The sequence below is a fragment of the Scyliorhinus torazame genome, chromosome 9 (genome assembly GCF_047496885.1).
Source record: "Scyliorhinus torazame isolate Kashiwa2021f chromosome 9, sScyTor2.1, whole genome shotgun sequence".
NCBI classification, from domain to species: domain Eukaryota; kingdom Metazoa; phylum Chordata; class Chondrichthyes; order Carcharhiniformes; family Scyliorhinidae; genus Scyliorhinus; species Scyliorhinus torazame.
In genome coordinates, this window is record NC_092715.1 from 76,566,239 (window position 1) to 76,589,064 (window position 22,826).

The window sequence follows — 22,826 nt, forward strand, 5'->3', positions numbered from 1 at the left end:
AAGGATGCTCTTGCAATGGAGAGAGTGCAACGTAGGTTTACCAGTCTGATTCTTGGGATAGCGGGACTGTCATATGAGAAGAGACTAAGTCGGTTAGAATTATATTAATTGGAGTTTAGAAGAATGAGGGGCGATCTCATGGGGCACAAGTTTCTAAGTTCATTTGTGGCGGCTTTTTCAGTGAGGTTCCTGCTGGCGAGTTCCCCACCGCTATCCAATGACACTTTTGAGCTCTGGGGAGTTTCTCACCAGTTTAGCCTACACTTGCAGCCTCTTTGGGGAAGCCGGTGAATCGAGGGAGGCTGGTAGATCCCAGGTAGGTAGGCCTTTAGTAGGTTTGCGACCTACTTTAGCAAGCGGCGTTTGGTCACGCCCGTTTTGGGCAGAGTTCAGTTTCCGAGGCCCCGCGGGACTTGGGTGAATCCTGTGAGGTGCGGAGGCTTCCGGGAAGACCGCGGGAGGGCTCTCCCAGGATTCTCTAGCTGTAGCCACATTGTGCTCTCGCTTGAGCGCAATGCGGCCAGAGAATCGTGTCCATAAATATTTCTAAAATTCTAACGAGATTAGACCGAATAAATTCAGAAAGAATTTTCCCGATGATGGTGGAGTCCAGAACTAGGGGTCATACCTTGAGGATAAGGGGTAACCTGAGGTGAGGAGAAACTTCTTCACCCAGAGTGGTGGATATGTGGAATTCACTACCATAGAAAGTAGTTGAGGCGAAAACATTTGTGTAATTTCAAAACGGAATTAGATATCGCTCACGCGCCTCACAGTAGCACAGTGGATAGCACTTGCTTCACAGCTCCAGGGTCCCAGGATCGATTCCCGGCTTGGGTCACTGTCTGTGCGGAGGTCTGCACGTTCTCCCTGTGTCTGCGTGGGTTTCCTCCGGGTGCTCCGGTTTCCTCCCACAAGTCCTGAAAGACGTGCTGTTTGGACATTCTGAATTCTCCCGTGTGTACCCGAACAGGCGCCAGAATGTGATGACTAGGGGATTTTCACAGTAACTTCATTGCAGTGTTCCTACTTGTGACAATAAAGATTCTTATTATGAGCTCTTGGGGCTCATGGGGTATGAGGGTATGGAGGGGGAGGGCGGCACTGCTGCCTCACAGCGGCAGGGCCCTGGGTTCGATTCCGACCTCGAGTGACTGTCTAAGTGGAGTTTGCACGTTCTTTCCGTGTCTGCATGGGTTTCCTCCTTCAGGTGCTCCAGTGTCCTCCCATAGTCCAAAGATGTGCAGTTAAGGTGGATATGCCTCTTGTGTGGGGTTACAGTGATTGGGTGGAGGATTGGGCCTTGGTGGGTTGCTCAGATGGTCAGTGCAGATTCAATGGGCTGAATGGCTTCCTGCTGCACTGTAGGGATCGGGATGTGAGTTGGATGATCATAATGAATGGCGGGCAGAGCAGCTTTCTTGCGTGTATTTAAGTATCCGTCCGATAATAAATTGTTGATTCTGTACGAATTCTATGTTCCGTTGCTACTTTTTCACTGAGGGAGCAATACTAGTTTATAAACTTTTTTTTTAAGATCTCTGCTACTTCAGGAATACCTGGTGACAGGAGGGGAGGGGGAAGAATGTTGCGGCTACTGATGATGATCTTCAGCTTTGTGTGTTTTTAATGCGCTTGTGCAGAAGAACCTACTTTTTGTTTTGTAGCGTCTCAACAGTTGTCAATAATATTAAATTTGGAGATACCGGTCATTTCATGTCTGGCAGCAGTCATCAAATATCTTTCCGAATTCAAATTGGAGAAGATTCTACATAATTTGAGGTAAGCTCAGAAAATTACAAATCTGTGTATTTTAAGTTTCCTTCAGCTTCACGAAAACACTTGAGCACATTACACATGGATCACTTTTGCAACTGCTTAAAAGCGGCACGGTGGCACAGTGGTTAGCACTGCTGCATCACAGCTCCAAGGTCCCTGGTTCAATTCTAGCCTCGGGTGACTGTGGAGTTTGCACTTTCTCCCTGTGTCTGCGTGGGTTTCCTCGGGTGCTCCGGTTTCCTCCCACAGTCCAAAGATGTGCAGGTTAGGTGGATTGGCCATGCTAAATTTCCCTTGGTGTCCCAAAAAAAAGTTAGGTGGGGTTACTGGGTTACGGGGACAGGGTGGAGGTGTGGGGTTAAGTAGTGTGCTCTTTCCAAGGGCCGGTGCAGACATGATGGGCCAAATGGCCTCCTCCTTCACTGTAAATTCTACGACAGTCTATGATAAAATTCCCTAACTGCTGAATGGTTAAGTGCACCGAGTGGTATATTTACCCATCCCTACCATCCATGGAAACTCCATATTTAATCTGGGGTTGGACTGTCTTATGTGATAGAACGGCAGGTGCGGTGGTTTCTGCGCTTCAGAGGTGGGCAGCAAAAATAATAATCAACCAGGGTTAGCACTCACTATCCAGTGATTCACATGGGAAGGTTTGTGTGCGAGTGCCAGTAAGAAAAGATCAGATTCACTGTGGCGTAGATTTGAAGAATTTTTAATTGGCCACATGAGAGAGGCTGTGGAGAGCTGGCGTCAGCCATGGATTTCTACAGCTACCCTCACCCCCTATTTCTGAGTCCAATCCCTCCAAGGTGCTGCCTTATTGTTCAACAACTTCAAGTTTTTTTTTTTTAAAAAGCAGCTGATTTGGCATAAATTGGTCAATGTTTTTCCTGAAGTGAGTAGAAAGATTGCAGTTTTAGACTTTCAGGGTATATGCAGAACTGATTCATTCAAGACCATTCAATAAGATCGTGACTGATCTGATTGTAGTCTGAACTCCAATTCTGCCCCCCCCCCCCCAAGCGAATATTAATTGCTACGGCACAGCAATTTTGTGAATCAAAGTAATGAAGGTGTGAGAAAGCTCTGAGGCAAATAATAATTCTGTCTGATTTTAATTTTACTACATTAAAGATGCAATATGAATGTTAGTCATTTTTAAATTTTGTTTTTGTTCCTGAATTAATGTATTACACATTTAAAAGCACTGTAAATGAGTGGCATTAGCAGAGATCTTGATAATTGAAATTGTGCAAAATGGTTCTGGATTTCTACTGTATTTAATAAGTAACAGTTGTCCTGAATTTTCATCTAAAAAAGAAAATGTTGCTAATCTGTGATTTGCAGTCAATGGTCCACTTGGCACAGCTCAGGGAATCCGAGGGAAAACTCACTCATTACAGCTATGCCGAGGACAAAGAAGAATGTTTAGGTTGCTGGGGATAAGTCATCTCAGCCTCTGAAATTACTGCAGGAGTCCCTCAATGTAATGTTCTAGGCCCAACCATTTCAGCTGCTGCATCAATGATCTTTGCTCCAACATAAGATTAGAAGTGGATGTTTGCTGGGGCGGCACGGTGGCGCAGTGGTTAGCACTGCTGCCAGGGCACTGAAGACCCACATTCGATCCCGGTCCTGGGTCACTGTCTGTGTGGAGTTTGCACATTCTCCCTGTGTCTGCGTGGGTCTCACCCCCACAACCCAAAGATGTGCATGGTAGGTGGATTGGCCAGGCTATATTGCCCCTTAATTGGAAAAACATAATTGGGTACTGATTGCAGCGTGTTAACTTCCATTCACAGCGCCTCAGATAGTGAAGCAGTCTGTGTCCAAAATCACGCAGAAGACCTGGAAAACATTCAGGCCTGGGTTGATAAGTGGCAAGTAACATTCACATTTGCAAATGCCAGATAATAATCATCTCCAACAGGATAAAATCCAGCCATCTCCCCTTGACATTCTGCCTCATTACCATTGCTGAGTCCCCCACCATCAATGTTCTGGAGGGTTGCCATTGCAAAGAAACTCAACTGTACTATAAACACTGACTACAAGAGCAGACCAGAAGCTGGTAATTTTGTGGCGAGTAACCTGCCTCCTGACTCCCCAAAGCCTGCCTAACATCTACAAGGAACGAATCAGGAGCATGATGGAGTAATCTCCACTTGCCTGGATCAGTGCAGCTCCAACAGTATACAAAAGCCTGAGACCAGCCAAGACCAATCAGTCCTCTTGGTCAGCATCCCTTCCACCACCTTAAACATTCACTCTCTCCACTACTGGCTCCCAGTAGCAGCGGTGTGCACCATCTACAATATGCACTGTAGCAACTCACCAATGCTCCTTCGCAGCACTGTTCAAACTCACAACCTCTACCATCTAGAAGGAGAAGGGTAGCAGATGCGTTGGAACACCACCACCGGCATGCTCCCTCCCAAGGCATACACCATCCTGACTTGGAAATATATCACCATTCCTTCATTATCGCTGGGTCAAAATCCTGGTATTCCCTCCCTAATAGGACTATGTATGGGTGTATCTACATCAGATGGACTGCAGCGGTTCAGGAATGTGTCTCTGCTTCTTGTGGGCAATTAGGAGTCAACAACAAATGCTAGTCTTGCCATTGATGCTCCCAACCCATGAAATAATTAAAAAATAATAATATTGCAGACTGGATAGAATTGTGACTCTTCAACTAGCTTAACTTGTGGAGGTGAGCATGGAATAGCAGGGCTGTAATCCTCCAGAACATGATATAATAAAAAGCAATGTGTATAAAATATGAAATGTGCAAGATAGGAAACATGATGGCACTCTTTCGTTGGGGAGCTGTAGTTTTTTTTAATAAACCATATGGTTTTAACTTTTGAATTCCAACGGCTGCCCAAGTGTGTACTTGGAGACCTTTTACAGTTTTTAATTTGCCCTGCTGCCCAAACTTTGGTAAATGGGGAGGAAGGGCACACACCATACTGGGCAAACAAAGAACTGACCTTGGGTGGATTTCTTGGCAGCTTGGAGGATTTTAAAACTAGAGCTGGGTTTTTGTGTGCGCCAGACCCGGACACTTGGTGAACTGCAAACAAGTGTCTGAGAGAATAAAAACAGCCAATTCTGGAAATGTACAGCAGGTGGGCAGTATCTGAAGAGAAGAGTTGTGCTAAAATCATGGATGGGAATTTATCAGTGATGAGCGTTCTCCTCCCTGAAATTCTTAATTAATTTGTCATCTTCAAATGCAGCCAACTTACTGCATCGTTCCAACATTTTCTCTTTTCGTTTTGGGTTTTGTTACTTTTGATCTACTTGGGCATTGTAAGGTCAAAGGGAAGTACTTTCAAACAAAGCAATGGTATTAATAGTTCCAGTGTTCGACCAGATAACTGAGAAATGATGTGCATATTTGGATTTTTCGCTGTGTTCAGTAATTATGCAGGCACTTTTTTTTTATGACCCTCTCCAGCAAATTGAGCAAATTCTCTCAGGACTCCACCCGCATGTCCATCAATGGAACAACCTTGAAGAACTTGGAAATTTTACAAAACCAGGTATGGGTAAAGAATCAAATGAAGTGACAGATCACATCTGGTAACAATTTTCCTAGAGCAGCAATGAATGGGCAGCTCTTACTGGTTAACTTGGGGATGAGCCAGTGAATGGATTTTTGGGTGGCTTGATGTGTATTCTCTCTTCCCTTTACCCTTCTGCACCGCATCCCAGCGGTGTTGCATTAAAACTTTAAGCCTAATTTTTCGATATCGTCGTCAACCAAACCCAATAAAAGCAGCAACAGTGAGGAGTGCTTGCATGGACTAGCAGCACATTAAAAAATGCAAGCTTTAGCAATTCGGAAGCAAATTCCTCTCTGAGGTGCTTGTGGGAGGAGCATTCTCTGAGCTTTGTTGACTTATAACTTTGGAATACCCTTTAGAACTGTACCTTTATTTTGTATTCTGTCTCCTCGTTCACCCTACCAAAACTTACCACTTTAAACTGCTCTGCATTAAGTCTCAACTGTCACGCGTCCACCCAATCTGTGAGCCTGTTTGTCGTATCTCAGGCTAGCCAACATTGAAACTTCACGGTGGAGTCCGATTTTTGTCCTCTCCTCATCTATGTACTTATGCATCCAGCAGGGGTCAGTAGTTAGCAACAAAGTACCCCAGACACAGATTTCCACCAACTAACGCAAGGGTTACAGAATTATTTGAAAAATCCCAGCTGTCATGGTTGAGATCAACTAACACAGTGTAGACAGAGGATCAAATCTGGGATCCTGCCTGCTTAGCTCAGCTACTTGCTGAACAGATTGGCGTAACCAATTGGGAACCCCTGATTTTGAACTAATATATACCATATCTAGATGCACCTGTACTAATGTTTAGGAGTTGGGAAAGATCCACTTTATGATGTAAATCCAGATCCTTCTCGCTGGAAAAATTATCACTTTACATTTGCTCAACTTTTCAATTATGGAGTGAAAAGTCAGTCTCGTGGTGATAGTAAAACAAAACTAATTTATATTAAACTGAAAAGCAGAATCACCAGTCGACAGAAATGTCTTTAAAAAAAAAATTAGTATTTGATTTAAAAACAATATGCAAGCTAATGTCTAGTTTTTTTTTCTTGGCAGACCACTGGCACGGCAAAGGGCAGTTTACTTTGGGTCCTTGATCATGCCCAGAATTCCTTTGGAAGGCGACTTCTAAAGAAATGGGTGGCGCAGCCTTTAACAAAAGCAAGGTGAGCTTCAGTCCATTTGTCCAATGCTGCTACTCGTTTCGAGAGTTGAGGCAAAATGATTTCATTCCCTGAAATTAAAATTCCGAATAAAACCCAGCAGTACGATGTAGGTTTATGACCACCGAGGACTGTGGTTGAGTTGCAATCTGATTTTTTTTTTTTAAGGATTGATGACTGGATTGGTAACTTTGGGGACTAAGACTGCTGAATGTGGAGATGATTAAACTGCAGGTTCACCTTTTAACATTTTAAGACCGACTGTTTTGATACAGCAAATACTCTACACCTCATTCCAGCTGTGCGCAAAGGCCTGTGAAAAGGACAAAACTGGTGTAAAACAAATGGTGGACATTTTGGCAGTTTTTAATTTGCTTCCCAGGTCACTGCACTCGCTGATTATTTTGTATTGTTTGTGATGAACCCAGTGTCCTTTTATGTTGTGGAATGGATGAAAATTATTTTTATCAATAATATCTGTTGTTGGTGGAATTATTTCATTATCAGCAGAGGGCAAGATAACTCCCTGAAGAGGCTCTTCTGTCTTTCTACTTTTTTGTCATTCTGTCCTTTTGTCATAGTTAGATCATCAGAGCAACTTGCTTACAATTTGTAATTCAGTTTTATGTATACAGGATTGAAAGAATTGTTCTGTAAGTACTGATCATGAGTTGTGCTTGCTATTTCAGACAGAAATGGTGCCAGTTTTGTAGCATACCAAGGAGCGTATCACATGCAGTCTTTAATATTATACACAACCATGGACTACAGAGAGTCACTTCATGTGTCCTCTGTAAATAATGCATAATAGGCAAATGAAAGCTTGGAAAGGTCTATATGCATGGTAACAAGATATTGCATGTTTATTTTTGTATATAATGTAAAAACTAAGGGTGAGTCGGCCATTCAAAAATGACATTTGTTTATTAAAAATGAAAAAATACATTTGCAAGTAGCTCTGCATTGTACAAATTACATTACCATTGGATATCTCCTTAGGCTAAATGGGTGGAGAGAACAAAGAGGTGACAATAATAGGTAGAGTGTCAGCCTTTCGAGTGGCAGCAATTGCCGATCAATAGAGGTGCTGCCATAAGACCACAAGAAATAGGAACAGGAGAAGGCTACTCGGCTCTTCAAGCATACTCTGGCATTTAATATAACCGTGGCTGATCTAACAACCGCTAAATCCACTTTCCTGCCTTATCTCTGTAACCCTTAATTCCCCGACTGATTAAAAACCTATTGATCTCAGTCCTGAAAATGTTCAAGGACCCTGCCTTCACAACTTCCTGGGATAAAGAATTCTAATGATTCACTTCTCTTTTTTTCAAAAAATATTTTTTTATTCTACATTTTCACATTTTCCTTAAACAAATTACACCCCACCCACAGACAGAAAATGGTAACAAATACAAAATCAATCCCCTTAACAATACCAATGATCCCATCCTCCCACCACCCCAAACAACGGCCCACCTGTCAGTACATGCATCCAATAAACCAAACCCTCCCACGGTGGAAACAAAAAACAAAGGAGAAAAAGAAAAAGGAGTCCGGGACCGCCCATGGTCACCATTGACCTATAGAGTCCACTCCCCCCTCCCCCCCCCCCCCTACACCCCCTACACTCAACGCCATCCAGCCTCTGAAAGAGTACTGTACATGATACCCAAGAGTTGTGTACAACCCCCCCCCCCCCCCCCCCCAAAGTCTCCAGCTCCTCCCGTCCACTGCCTCTTGTAAAACCCCTCCTCCCAACCTCTGTTCCTTCCCCCCAACTTTCCACCCTGGCTAGACCACTCGGACCCTGTTCTGCCAGGCTCCGATGGCCGCAGCCCCTCCCCCCACCTCACTCCCGTTCACTGGCCGGCTTAAACCGGCCACCGTGGAGGCCCCCGCCCGGGTCCCTTTCCCCCTTGCCCGGCCCTAGGAAAGCCCAGAGATCCCCTTTTAGCACGCACACCCCGCATATCCACCTACACCCCAAAGAGCCCTCATTTCGAGTGAAAGTCCCATCCCTTCCCTTGTCCAAATATATACAACATTGGCTCCTTTAGCCCCTACACCCTCCGCAGTGAAACAAAAAAAGAAGAAAATACAGTCATGAGGTTACATCGGCACATGGCCATTTCTCAATTTGTCAGCTCTGCCAGTCCTTCTGCCTTCGCAAACTCCTCCGCTGCTTCCGCCGTTCCAAAATAAAAGCTCCTGAGCTTATAAGTCACCCTCCGCTTCACTGGATATACAATGCCGCACAGCACCTTGCTAATGTACAGTGCCCTCTTCACCCGGTTGAAGGCAGCCTGCCTCCTCGCCAGCTCCACTGTAAAGTCCTGGTATACACGTATACCAGCTCCACCCCACTGCACCACCTGCTTCTGCTTGGCCCAGCTCAGGACCTTCTCCTTCACACTGTACCTACGGAAGCACAGAGTCACTGCCCTTGGCGGCTCACTCGCCTTTGGTTCAGGCCTCCACGACCGATGTGCCCGATCCAGTTCATATCGGGAGGGATCCTCCCCCTCCCCCAATAGTTTTGCCAGCATCGCGGCAAAATACTCAGTCGGCTTCGGTCCTTCAACTCCTTCGGGCAGCCCCACAATCCTCAAATTCTGTCGCCTGGATCTATTTTCCAGGTCTTCCATTTTTCCTCGCAGATCCTTGTTAATGTCCATCACCTTCCGCATCTCCTTCCCCATCAAGGCAAGTTGATCACTGTGCTGCAATAACCTCTCCTCCACTTCCTTCAGCTCCTCCCCTTGCTCTCGCACCTCCGCCACTGCGCTCGCCACCGCCGTCATCACCGGGGAAATCGCCTCCTCCACCAGCGCACTCAAAACCTCCCGCATCTCCTTCCTCACCGTCTCCATGCATTTTGCAAACTGCCTTTCGAATTCCGCAGCCATCACCTTAGTTATTTCTTCAGCCGTAAGCAATGCGGCCTCCCCTGGTGCTCCAGCCTCCATTTTCTGATTCATTTCTCTTTGAGAGAAGAAATTCTCCCTCAAATTTGTCTTTAATGAACATCTCCTTACTCTGCGACTATGCCCTCTGGTCCTACTCTTCCATGAATGGAGACATCGTCCTAACATTTGCCCTGTCTAACCCCCTAAAAATCTTATGTTTCAATCATATCACCTCTCATTCTTCTGAACACCAAGGAGTACAGACCCAACGCATTTAATCTTTCTCAAATGGTAGTCCCTCCATACCTGAAATCATCCCAGTTAACTTCCTCTTTACTATCTCCAATGATGATATATATTTCCTTAAATAAGGGGACCAAAACTGTCCACAGTATTCTAAATGTGGCCTCCCTAGTACCTTGTACAGTTGCAGCAACACCTCTTTACTTTTATACTCCAGCCACCTCAGCTAGCATCCCATTTGCCTTCCGCATTATCTTCTGCACCTGTCTGCAAGCTTTCTGTGTTTCATGAACAAGGACCCCCAAGTCCCTTTGTGCTACAGTTTTCTGCAGTCTCTCTCCATTTAAATAATAATCCGCCTTCTCAATCTTTCTTCCATAATGAACAAACTCCCATTTTCCTACATTGAATTTCATTTGTCAATTTTTGCCTGTTCACTTAGCCTGTCACTATCTCTCTATCTATTTGTATCCTAACAACCTGCTTTCCCTCCCACCTTTGAATCATCTGCTGATTTGGCCACAGCATACTCTGTTCTTTCCAAATCATTATTATATATTGTGAAGTGCAGGTCGCAGTACTGATCCCTGTAGCACTCCATTGGTTAATGTCCTCCAATCTCAGAAGGACCCTTCACTCTAGCCGCTACTTCCTTTTAGTTAGCCAATCCTCTATTGATGCCAGAATATTACCCCTAACACTATAAGCTTCTATCTTGTGTCTTGCCTTTTGAGTGACACCTTATCAAATGCCTTTTGAAAATCCAAATACATAACATTGACTGGTTCTCCTCTATCATCGCTGGCTGATGCTCCCTCAAAGAAGACGAGTATATATGTTAGGCATGATTTACATAGAAACATACAATAGAAGCAGAAAAAGGGCATTTGGCCCTTTGAGACCTTTATTTATGATGGTCATGGCTAATCATCAAATTCAATACCCTGGCGATTAGACTATACACTTGTAGTGTATATTTTGCTTGTGCGGTACATATTTGCCGATTGTGACAGATGTGGTAACTTTATAGCTTAGGAAAGAAAAAAAAATTGTGTGGGTGTTGGGATGTGTATTTGTGTCCGCCACTAAAGGGCATGGCTCCATCCTCACCCCCACAACCTTGTACATGACCTCAAAAATGGTGGCCAGCTTGGGGAAGGACCACAACATGTGGGTGTAGTTGGCCGGAGTCCCCAACACTGCTCGCACTTGTCCGCCACCTCCTTGAGGAACTTACTCGGGTGTGCCCTGTGCAGCACGATTAGCTGCGACGGACTCAGCCCTGTGCATGAGGAGATGGAGTTCGCCCTATGCAATGGTTTGAACCAGAGTCCTCTCCCTATCTGTGGAATTCACTACTACAAACGTAGTTGAGGCAAAACGATTGTGTAATTTCAAGAAAAAAATTAGATATAACTCTTGGGGCTAAAGGGATATGGGTGGAAGGTGGGATCAGGATATTGAAGTTAAAGATCAGCCATCATAATGAATGGTGTGGAGATGCCGGCTTTGGACTGGGGTGAGCACAGTACGAAGTCTTACAACACCAGGTTAAAGTCCAACAGGTTTGTTTCAAATCACTAGCTTTCGGAGCACTGCTCCTTCCTCAAGTGAATGAAGAGGTAAGTTCCAGAAACATATATATAGACAAAGTCAAAGATGCAAGACGATACTTTGAATGCGAGCATTTGCAGGTAATTAAGTCTTTACAGATCCAGGGAGAGGGTAACCCCAGGTTAAAGAGGTGTGAATTGTCTCAAGCCAGGACAGTTGGTTGGATTTCGCAAGCCTAGGCCAGATGGTGGGTGGTGAATGTAATGCGACATGAATGGCAGAACAGGCTCGAAGGGCTGAATGGCCTCCTTCTATTTTCTATGTATGTTTCTCTGTAACTCCATGCCGAGTTCCTCCTCCCATGTTTCCTGTGTCTTGTCTAGTGGGGCCCTTACCTTTTCTAACAGTCGTCCATATATGTTGGTGCGTTTACTGTTCCCTAACTCATCTTGCACTAACAGTCTGTCCAGTAGGGTGTGACCGGGTTTCAATCTCTTTGCGGAGCAAGTCTCAGCTGTAAGTACAAAGAACAAAGTAAAGTACAGCATAGGAACAGGCCCTTCAGCCCATCAGCCTGTGCTGACCAGCCTGCCTGTCTAACCTAAAACCTTCAACACTTGCGGGGTCTGTATTCCTCTCGTCCCATCCTATTCATGTATTTGTCAAGACACCCCTTAAACATCACTATCATAGCTGCTGCTATCACCTCCTCCGGCAGCGAGTTCCAGGCACCCACTTACCTCTGTGTAACAAAAACTTCCTTCTCACATCCTCAAAACTTTGAGCCTCGTACCTTAAACATAAGTAATTGACTATTCCACCCTGGGAAAAAGATTCTGACTACCCACTCTGTCCATGCCCCTCATAATTTTGTAGACTTCTAGCAGGTCGCCCCTCAACAAGCTTCATTCCAGTGAGAACAAACTGAGTTTATCCAACCTCTCATAGCTAATGCCCTCCATGCCAGGCAATATCCTGGTAACCTCTTCTGTACCCTCTCCAAAGCCTCCACATCCTTCTGGGAGTGTGGCGACCGCAATTGAACACTATTGCAAGTGTGGCCTAACGAAGGTTCTATACAGCTGCAGCCTGACTTGTCAATTTCTATACTCAATGCCCCTGTCCGTTGAAGGCAGGCATGCTGTATGCCTTCTTGACTACCTTCTCAACTTCTACCTTCTCCATCTGCATTGCCACTTTCAGTGACCTGTGAACCTGTGCATCCAAATCCCTCTGCCTGTCAATACTCTTAAGGGTTCTGCCATTTACTGTATATTTCCCACCTGTATTAGACCTTCCAAAATGCATTACCTCACATTTGTCAGAATTAAACTCCACCTGTCATCTCTCTGCCCACATCTCCAAGCGATCTTTATCGTGCTGTATCCTCTGACGGTTCTCATTGCTCTCCACAATTCCACCATCTTTCTCTTTCTTTCCACCATCGTTGTGTCATATGCAAACTTACTAATCAGACCAGTTACATTTTCCTTCAAATCATTTATTTATATTACAAACAGCGAAGGTCCCAGCACTGATCCTTTAGGAACGTCACTAGTCACAGCCCTCCATTCAGAAATACACCTTTCCACTGCTACCCTCTGTCTTCTATGACCGAGCCAGTTCTGTATTCACCTTGCCAGCTCACCTCTGATCCTGTGTGACTTCACTTTCTCTACCAGTCTGCCATGATGGACCTTGTCCTAGGCCTTACTGAAGTCTATATAGACAATATCCACTGCCCTACCTTCATTAATCATCTTCATCACTCCCTCGAAAAACTCAATACAAGTTATTGAGGCACGACCTCCCCTTCGCAAAACCATGTTGCCTGTCGCTGATATGTCTACTTGCTTCCAAATGGGGGTAAATCTTGTCTCGAAGAATCCTCTCCCATAATTTCCTTACTGATATAAGGCTCACCGGCCTGTAATTTTCAGGATTATCCTTGCTGCCCTCCTTAAACACAGGAACAACATTAGCTATTCTCCAGTCCTCTGGGACATCACCTGTAGCCAGTGAGGAAACAAAGATTTCTGTCAAGGCCCCAGCAATTTCCTCCCTTGCCTCTCTCAGCATTCTAGGATAGATTCCATCAGGCCTTGGGGACTTATCTACCTTTTAAAAAAAATATTTTCATTGGCATTTTCCCAGTTTTTGCTGAATAACAATTTAACATATAGTGCACCTGTATTCACACATTGTGACGTTTCTTATTTACAAATTTTACATGCATTCTCTCCACCCAACTGTCTCCCCGTTGTTAGCCTGGTTCTTTCCTGGGTGTCATATAAGGACTTATCTACCTTAATGTTTTTAAAGACGCCACCTCCTTTTTGATCTCGATGCGACCAGAACATTTACACACACTTCCCCAGACTCATCTTCCACCAAGTCTTTCTCTTTGGTGAATACTGATGCAAAGTACTCATTTAGTACATCACCTATTTCCTCTTGCTCCATGCATAGATTCGCTCATACATTCCCTCCCCTGTCCCTGAGTGGGCCAACCCTTTCCCTGGCTACCCTCTTGTTCTTTATATACATGTCAAAAGCCATGGGATTTTCTTTAATCCTGTTTGCAAATGACTTTTCGTGACCCCTTTTAGCCCTTCTGACTCCTTGCTTAAGTTCCTTCCTACTTTCCACAGTAATTTCATTGCAATGATAATGTAAGCCTACTTGTGACAATAAAGATTCTTCTTATTATTACTTCCCTTGTATTCCTCATGTGCTTTGCCTTCCAGCCCTTACAAATCCTTCCTTTTTCTTTTGGACTAGGCTCACAATATCTCTCGTTATCCAAAGTTCCTGAAACTTGCCATACTTATCCTTCTTCCTCACAGGAACATGCCAGTCTTGAATTCCTATCAACTGACGTTTGAAATCTTCCCACATGCCAGATGTTGATTTACACTCAAACATCCGCCCCCAATCCACATTCTTCAGTCCCTGCCTAATATTGTTATAATTAGTCTTCCCCAATTTAGCACCTTAAAGCAGGCATTTTCAAAGTGGAGGTGGGTTGAGGGAGGGTGTCGGGTGGGTCGCGAGCCATCCCAACAGCTGGCTTTTAACGATGCCGGCTGCGAGCGGCTTTAAAAATAATGGCCGTGACCAGCTAAAAAGATGTGGGTGCACTGTGCATTCGTGCCCGATCATCAATGCGCATGCACGGAGCCCAGCGAGAAGCACTGCCTCCTCCTGATGTCAGCACGCTGACCCAGAAGATTAAAAAAAAAAATTCAATGCAATCTCCCTGCCTGCAGCAAGGCAGAGAGCAAGTCACGCGCCCCAAACACTGACATCACATGTTTTGGGCGCGATTGCGAATCCTCCATTTTGTCAGCAACAAACAACTAAATGAATACCAAGCAGGCTCCCCTCTCGCATTAAAGGTAAGAGAAAATCCTGGGTCGCGAATGTCGACCGGCTTGTGTTGCAAAGTGTGGTAAACCACTTTTGTACTTGCATTAGAGGTTGTACGGTAGAACCTGCACTAGAGGTTTGCCTGTGCCCCCTGCCTGCTGGCTCCGCCCAGGAGATGGGATATAAATATGCGTGTCCTTCAGCTCGCAGACATTTTGCCAGCTGCTGTGGGAGGCCACACATCTGATACCAATAAAGCCTCAGTTCGGATTCAACTTTCGTCTTTAAGTCAAATTGATCGTGCCTCAATTTATTGGTGTCACTTTTGAAGGATGGACCTCTGTATTAAACCAGATCGCCTGCAGCTGGATCCGCATTCAAGCGACGCCAGAAAGGACTTCCAGCACTGGCTAGCTTGCTTTGAAGCGTATATCAACACGGCGCCGACCCCTGTTCCAGAGGCTCAGAAGATCCAGATCTTATATTCCAGGCTCAGCTCCAAAGTCTTCCCGCTGATCCAGGATGCGCCAAACTACGCAGAAGCCATGACTCGCATCGAGGACAATTACGAGCAGAAGACAAACACGCTCTTCCCCAGGCACGCGCTCGCAACTCGTTCTCAACTACTGGGTGAGTCCATAGAAGACTTCTGGAGGGTGCTAATCCCACTAGTCCAGGACTGTGACTGCCAGGATGTTACAGCTAAGGAACACTCAGACCTCCTTATGAGGGACGCCTTTGTGACTGGAATTGGGTCAGACATCATACGTCAGCGGCTCTTAGAAGGGGCCACGCACGACCTCGCAGAGACTAAAACACTAGCGCTCTCCATGACGGTCGCCCTGTGCAACGTCCAGTCCTATGCCCCCAGCCGCGCGGCCCACCCCTCCTACGCTTCATGGACCTCACAGGCAGCCGCCCCAGCGGGGGCACTGCCCACCCAATACGCCTGCGCTACATGCCAGCCAGCAAACCCCGGGGGGCCCCGATGCTACTTTTGCGGCCAGCAAAAGTACCCCCGCCAAGGCTGCCCGGCCCGCGCTGCCCTTTGTAAAGCCTGCGGGAAGAAGGGCCACTTCGCCGCGGTGTGCCAGGCCCGCTCAGTGGCCGCGATCGCCCCCACCCCCCCCGTCACGGACAGTGGGCGCCGGCATCTTCTCCTCCTCCTCTCCCACCCCCAGACCATGTGCGATCAGTGGACGCCGTCATCTTCCCCTCCGCGCAACACGTGAGTTTCATGGGCGCCGCCATCTTTGCTCCACCCCTGCAACGTGCGTTCCATGGGCACTGCCATTTTGTAACCCCCAAGATGTCTGGGCATCTTGTCGACCCCTCAGCACATGGACACCACCAGCGTTCCAAGATCGCAACTCAACGGCCGCCCCATTATCCGACGACCAACCAAGGCTCGCCTCCAAGTCACTCGACCAATCTCGCCTGCATAACCTGACCAACGCATCCACCAGCGTGAAAGTCGACTGCCATGTGACCTCTTGCCTGCTAGACTCCAGGAGCACCGAGAGCTTTATACACCTGGATACGGTCAGGCGCTGCTCCCTCACGATACACCCCGCCGATCAAAAAACCTCCCTGGCCTCCGGATCCCATTGCGTAGCGATCCGGGGTTACTGTACGGCCACGCTCACGGCCCAGGGCGTAGAATTCCAGGGCTTCCCCCTCTTCGTTCTTCCTAACCTCTGCGCTGCACTTATCCTCGGCATGGATTTCCAGTGCAACCTCCAGAGCCTAACCCTTAAATTCGGCGGACCCTTACCACCCCTTACTGTGTGCGGTCTCGCGACCCTAAAGGTCGACCCACCTTCCCTCTTTGCTAATCTAACTCCAGATTGCAAACCCGTCGTCACCAGGCGCAGAAGGTATAGCACCCAGGATAAGACCTTCATCAGGTCCGAAGTCCAGCGGTTGCTTTGGGAAGGCATCGTTGAGGCCAGCAACAGCCCCTGGAGAGCTCAAATGGTAGTGGTTAAATCTGGGGAGAAACACCGAATGGTCGTGGACTACAGCCAGACTATCAACAGGTACATGCAGCTTGACGCGTCCCCCCTCCCACGCATATCTGACATGGTTAACCAGTTGCACAGTACCGGGTTTTCTCAACGGTGGACCTGAAATCCGCCTACCACCAGCTCCCCATCCGTAAATCGGAATGTCCGTACACCGCCTTCGAGGCAGGCGGCCGTCTATATCACTTCCTTAGGGTCCCCTTCGGCATCACTAATGGGGTCTTGGTCTTCCAAAGGGAGATGGACCGAATGGTCGACCGGTACGGTTTGTGGGCCACGTTTCCGTACCTAGACAATGTCACCATCTGCGGCCATGATCAGCAGGACCACAACGCCAACCTTGCTAAATTTCTCCGCACCGCTACTCTCCTAAACCTCACTTACAACAAGGAGAAGTGTGTGTTCAGCACGAACTGCTTAGCCATCCTCGGCTATGTGGTCCAGAACAGAGTTCTGGGACCCGATCCCGACCGCATGTGCCCTCTCATGGAGCTCCCCCTCCCCCACTGCCCCAAGTCCTTCAAACGCTGCCTTGGGTTCTTTTCATATTATGCGCAGTGGGTCCCAAACTAAGCGGACAAGGCCCGCCCACTCATACAGTCCACTTACTTCCTCCTGATGGCCGAGGCCTAACAGGCCTTCGCCCGGATCAGAGCTGATATTGCCAAGGCCACAATGCACGCTGTAGATGGAAACACTGTCCTTCTAAGTAGAAAGCGACGCACAGACGTCGCCTTTGCCGCCACCCTCAATCAGGCAGGCAGGCCCATGGCATTCTCTTCTCACACCCTTCATGCCTCTGAAATTCGGCACTCATCCGCCGAAAAAGAGGCCCTATCGTTGAAGCTGTACGGCATTGGAGGCATTACCTGGCCGGCAGGAGATTCACTCTCCTCACTGACCAACGGTCGGCAGCCTTTATGTTCAACAACACATAGCGGGGCAAGATCAAAAATGATAAAATCTTGCGGTGGAGAATCAAGCTCTCCACCTATAATTACAAGATTAGGTATCGTCCTTGTAAACTCAACGGGCCCCCAGATGCCCTATCACGAGGTACATGTGCCAGCGCACAGGTAGACCGACTCCGGACCCTGCACGACAGCCTTTGTCACCCAGGGGTCACACGGTTGTACCACTTCATTTAAGGCACAAAATTTGCCCTACTCCGTCGAGGAAGTAAGGACAATCACCTGGGACTGCCAGGTCTGTGCGCAGTGCAAGCCGCACTTGGCCTCCCGCCCCTTTGAACGCCCCAGCAGGGACTTCAAAGGCCCCCTCCCCTCCACTGATCATCACACATTTCCTCCGTGTGATCGCTGAATACTCCCGGTTCCCCTTTGCCATCCCTTGCCCTGACATGACATCTGCCACCGTCATCAAAGCCCTCAATTCGATCTTCACTCTGTTCAGTTTCCCCACCTACATCCACAGTGATAGGGGTTCCTAATTCATGAGTGATGAGCTGCGTCAGTTCCTGCTGAGCAGGGGTATCGCCTCCAGCAGAATGACAAGCTCCAACCCCCGGGGAAACGGACAGGTAGAAAGGGAGAATGGGACGGTATGGAGGCAGTCCAGCTGGCCCTACAGTCCAGAAATCTCCCGGCCGCCCGCTGTCAAGAGGGCCTCCCTGATACACTACATTCCATTCGCTCGTTACTCTGGACTGCCATTAACAATACACCGCATGATCGTTTTTTTGCCTTCCCCAGGAAGTCCACATCCGGGGTGTCGCTCCCGACTTGGCTCACAGCTCCGGGAACCGTGCTTCTCCGTAAACATGTGCGACTCCACAAGGCGGACCCGTTGGTGGAGAGGGTACGCTTGCTCCACGCAAACCCCCAATACGCCTACGTGGCGTTCCCCGATGGCCGCCAGGATACCAGCCCCCCCCCCCCCCCCCCCCGGGTCGCTCGCAACCCCCCCTCCCCCTTTCCCACGCCCGTTGATGAAGAGGATTAGGATTTTGCCACGCTCCCGGAGTCACCCTCGATTAGGTCAGCACCAACAAGGCCGTATCCACTTCGTCGCTCTCAAAGGACCATCAAGGCCCCGGACCGGCTGAACCTCTGACCGGTCCACCGGACGCCAAGAGACATTTGTTTTGCTCTGTAAATATTAAAATCATGATTGTATATAGTCATCCACTACCCCCGCCGGACTCAATTTTAACAGGGTGTGAATGTGGTAAACCGCTGTTGTACTTCTATTAGAGGTTGTACGGTAGAACCTGCACTACAGGTTCGCCTGTGGCCCCTGCCTGCTGGCTCCGCCCAGGAGGCGGGGTATAAATATGCCTGTCCTCCAGCTCGCAGACATTTTGCCAGCTGCTGTGGTAGGCCACACATCTGATACCAATAAAGCCTCAGTTTGGATTCAACTTTCGTCTTTAAGTCAAATTGATCGTGCCTCACAAAGGTTGGCTGGCATGGGTCGCGATGGTCGGCCGGCGGGTGCCGAAGGTTTGCTGGTTGGTAAAATTGGGTCCCAGGAAAAAACATTTGAGAAACACTGCCTTAAAGGACTGGAGCTTGTTCCATTTCGGCAGCTGGACCTTCTCCGCTCATTCCCCCAAGGTCCCTATTCTACCGTCTATGCACAAGTTCCTTATTGTCAGCAACCCGTCATGTGGCATCTACTATGGTTTCTGCAGATGGGGGGCTGCAGCAAACAAGTCACCAAGTTTGAAGTGGTGTCTGAGCTGGGTCCAGGTCCTTCGTGTGGCCACCACCACTGGGCTACTCGAGTACTTGGTTTGGGAGGGGGGGGGGGGGGGGGGGGGGAGGAATTGGGAGTGGGGTGGTGGCAAGTGCTTGAAGGGATGTCCCAACAGAGAGTTTCCTCCATCGGCACCCATTCCACCTCTGGCTGTCCCAGCCAGCCCCTCACTCTTTCTGCGTTTGCTGCCCAGTGATAGAATAGGAGGTTCAGCAGAGCCAAACCCCCATATGCTGCCCTCTTTGTAGGATGGTTTTTCGGATCTTGGGAATCTTTCCAGCCCACACAAATGCCATGATTAGCTCATCTACTTTGGAAGACTTTAGGGATGAAGATCGGGAACGATCTAGATAAGAAGATGAACCATGGCAGCATATTCATTTTTAGCGTCTGCACTCTTCCCACTAAGGTGAGCAGGAACGCACCCCACTCCGCAGTTCTCTCTTTTCCTCCTCCACCAGGCTAGACAGGTTCCACTAATGGAGCCATGTTCAGCCGTGATTTATCACCTAACTCCTCTATTCCTCTTTCAGGACCTCAACCCTTTTTTAACCTATGTCATTGGTACCAATGTGTACCATGATTTCTGACTCTTCACCCTCCCCCTCCAAAATGTTCTGTAGCTCTATGACATCCTGTTCCCTAAGCACCAGCGAGGCAACATACCATCCCAAAGTCACTTCTGTGGACACAGAAATGTATATCTGCTCCTTTTACAATTAAATCCTCTATCACTATAGCACCACCCCTTTACCTCCCCATCTCCAGTTAAGCAACTCGTAGTGGCATCGACAAAGAAGCCATTAACCCCAACAGTATCCAAAGCAGCATATGTGTTTGACAGGGGTTGGGGATTCCTGCACTATCTGCCACTTTTACTCTGCCGGAAGTCACCCATTCCCTTTCTGCTTGTGCAGACTTAGCCTGGGGTGTGACCACCTCTCCAAGCGTGCTGTCCACGAACGTTTGAGCCTTATGGATTCTCCAGAGTGACTTCAGCCCTGATATATGGATTTCCAGTTGCTGCCGCTGTGGACATTTCCTGCGCACACATTCATTCTGGACATTTGGAGTGTCCCTGGTTTCCCACACCGTACAGGAGGTGCACTTACTGCTCTTTTATCTTTATTATTAATAACCACAAGACGCGAGTATGTTCCGTGTACTGGACAAATGACCACACAACCAGTATATTAGTTCAATTACTGTTTATTATTAAACATAGGCTTGGCTCTATGCGTAATAATCTCCACGCGGCTACACATTAAACTATACCTAACAGCTTAAATGACCGTTACTTACCTTTCAAGTGACCGGCTCTGTGCAGGTTGGACAAGGCCTTTGTCTGAATCCCCACGTGTGGCGGCTGGAAGTCGTCAGGTACGTCTTGGCTGCGGCTCGTCCTTCAGGTAGCGATCGCGGGTCCTTGAACTTGACTGGTCGATGTTCTGCAGTTGGTGGGGCAGAGGCCAGTCCCAAAAGAGACAGAATATTGGTCGTGCAGTTCTTCTTATCCTCTGATCTTTCGTGCTCTTTTGGGCGGTCCCAACCCGGGATCCAATGGATCGATAGGATTTTGAACACTCTAATCGATTCTGGCCAATTAGGGGCAGGTACCTTGATAGCTGGGCGTGTCCTAGTTGTTATTGCCCAAGGCATGTAGGCACTCCCAAATAAGGTAAATAGACGGCCCTAGTCTGTTACTACTGCTATGTTTCAATCTGTGTCCCATTGTCCTGGGGAAATCGGTGATCGAGCTTTAGCAGGTGCAAGTTTCTGTGTAGGTCTGGTTTCCTCTGCACCATACACCGGGGCTGTGTATTATAGAACATAGAACAATACAGCGCAGTACAGGCCCTTTGGCCCACGATGTTGCACCGAAACAAAAGCCATCTAACCTACACTATGCCATTATCATCCATATGTTTATCCAATAAACTTTTAAATGCCCTCAATGTTGGCGAGTTCACTACTGTAGCAGGTAGGGCATTCCACGGCCTCACTACTCTTTGCGTAAAGAACCTACCTCTGATCTCTGTCCTATATCTATTACCCCTCAGTTTAAAGTTATGTCCCCTCGTGCCAGCCATTTCCATCCGTGGGAGAAGGCTCTCACTGTCCACCCTATCCAACCCCCTGATCATTTTGTATGCCTCTATTAAGTCTCCTCTTAACCTTCTTCTCTCCAACGAAAACAACCTCAAGTCCATCAGCCTTTCCTCATAGGATTTTCCCTCCATACCAGGCAACATCCTGGTAAATCTCCTCTGCACCCGCTCCAAAGCCTCCACGTCCTTCCTATAATGCGGTGACCAGAACTGTACGCAATACTCCAAATGCGGCCGTACCAGAGTTCTGTACAGCTGCAACATGACCTCCCGACTCCGGAACTCAATCCCTCTACCAATAAAGGCCAACACTCCATAGGCCTTCTTCACAACCCTATCAACCTGGGTGGCAACTTTCAGGGATCTATGTACATGGACACCTAGATCCCTCTGCTCATCCACACTGCCAAGAACTTTACCATTAGCCAAATATTCCGCATTCCTGTTATTCCTTCCAAAGTGAATCACCTCACACTTCTGTACATTAAACTCCATTTGCCACCTCTCAGCCCAGCTCTGCAGCTTATCCCTCTGTAACCTGCTACATCCTTCCACACTATCGACAACACCACCGACTTTAGTATCGTCTGCAAATTTACTCACCCACCCTTCTGCGCCTTCCTCTAGGTCATTGATAAAAATGACAAACAGCAACGGCCCCAGACCAGATGCTTGTGGTACTCCACTTGTGACTGAACTCCATTCTGAACATTTCCCATCAACCACCACCCTCTGTCTTCTTTCAGCTAGCCAATTTCTGATCCACATCTCTAAATCACCCTCAATCCCCAGCCTCCGTATTTTTTGCAATAGCCTACCGTGGGGAACCTTATCAAACGCTTTGCTGAAATCCATATACACCACATCAACTGCTCTACCCTCGTCTACCTGTTCAGTCACCTTCTCAAAGAACTCGATGAGGTTTGTGAGGCATGACCTACCCTTCACAAAGCCATGCTGACTATCCCTGATCATATTATTCCTATCGAGATGATTATAAATCTTGTCTCTTATAATCCCCTCCAAGACTTTACCCACTACAGACGTGAGGCTCACCGGTCTATAGTTGCCGGGGTTGTCTCTGCTCCCCTTTTTGAACAAAGGGACCACATTTGCTATCCTCCAGTCCTCTGGCACTATTCCTGTAGCCAATGATGACATAAAAATCAAAGCCAAAGGTCCAGCAATCTCTTCCCTGGCCTCCCAGAGAATCCTAGGATAAATCCCATCAGGTCCCGGGGACTTATCTATTTTCAGCCTGTCCAGAATTGCCAACACCTCTTCCCTACGTACCTCAATGCCATCTAATCTATTAGCCTGGGGCTCAGCATTCTCCTCCACAACATTATCTTTTTCCTGAGTGAATTCTGACG

General features: G+C 47.6%; 1 protein-coding gene across 1 annotated transcript in view; it reads left to right on the plus strand.

Moving 5' to 3' along the window:
* msh3 (mutS homolog 3 (E. coli)) overlaps positions 1-22,826 on the plus strand; it is a 447,577-nt gene that overhangs the window by 143,574 nt on the left and 281,177 nt on the right. Inside the window, exons 10-12 of the mRNA XM_072516186.1 lie at positions 1,668-1,782; positions 5,252-5,336; positions 6,422-6,531. Coding sequence (XP_072372287.1) covers positions 1,668-1,782; positions 5,252-5,336; positions 6,422-6,531 — 310 coding nt within the window. The remainder of the gene's footprint in view (positions 1-1,667; positions 1,783-5,251; positions 5,337-6,421; positions 6,532-22,826) is intronic.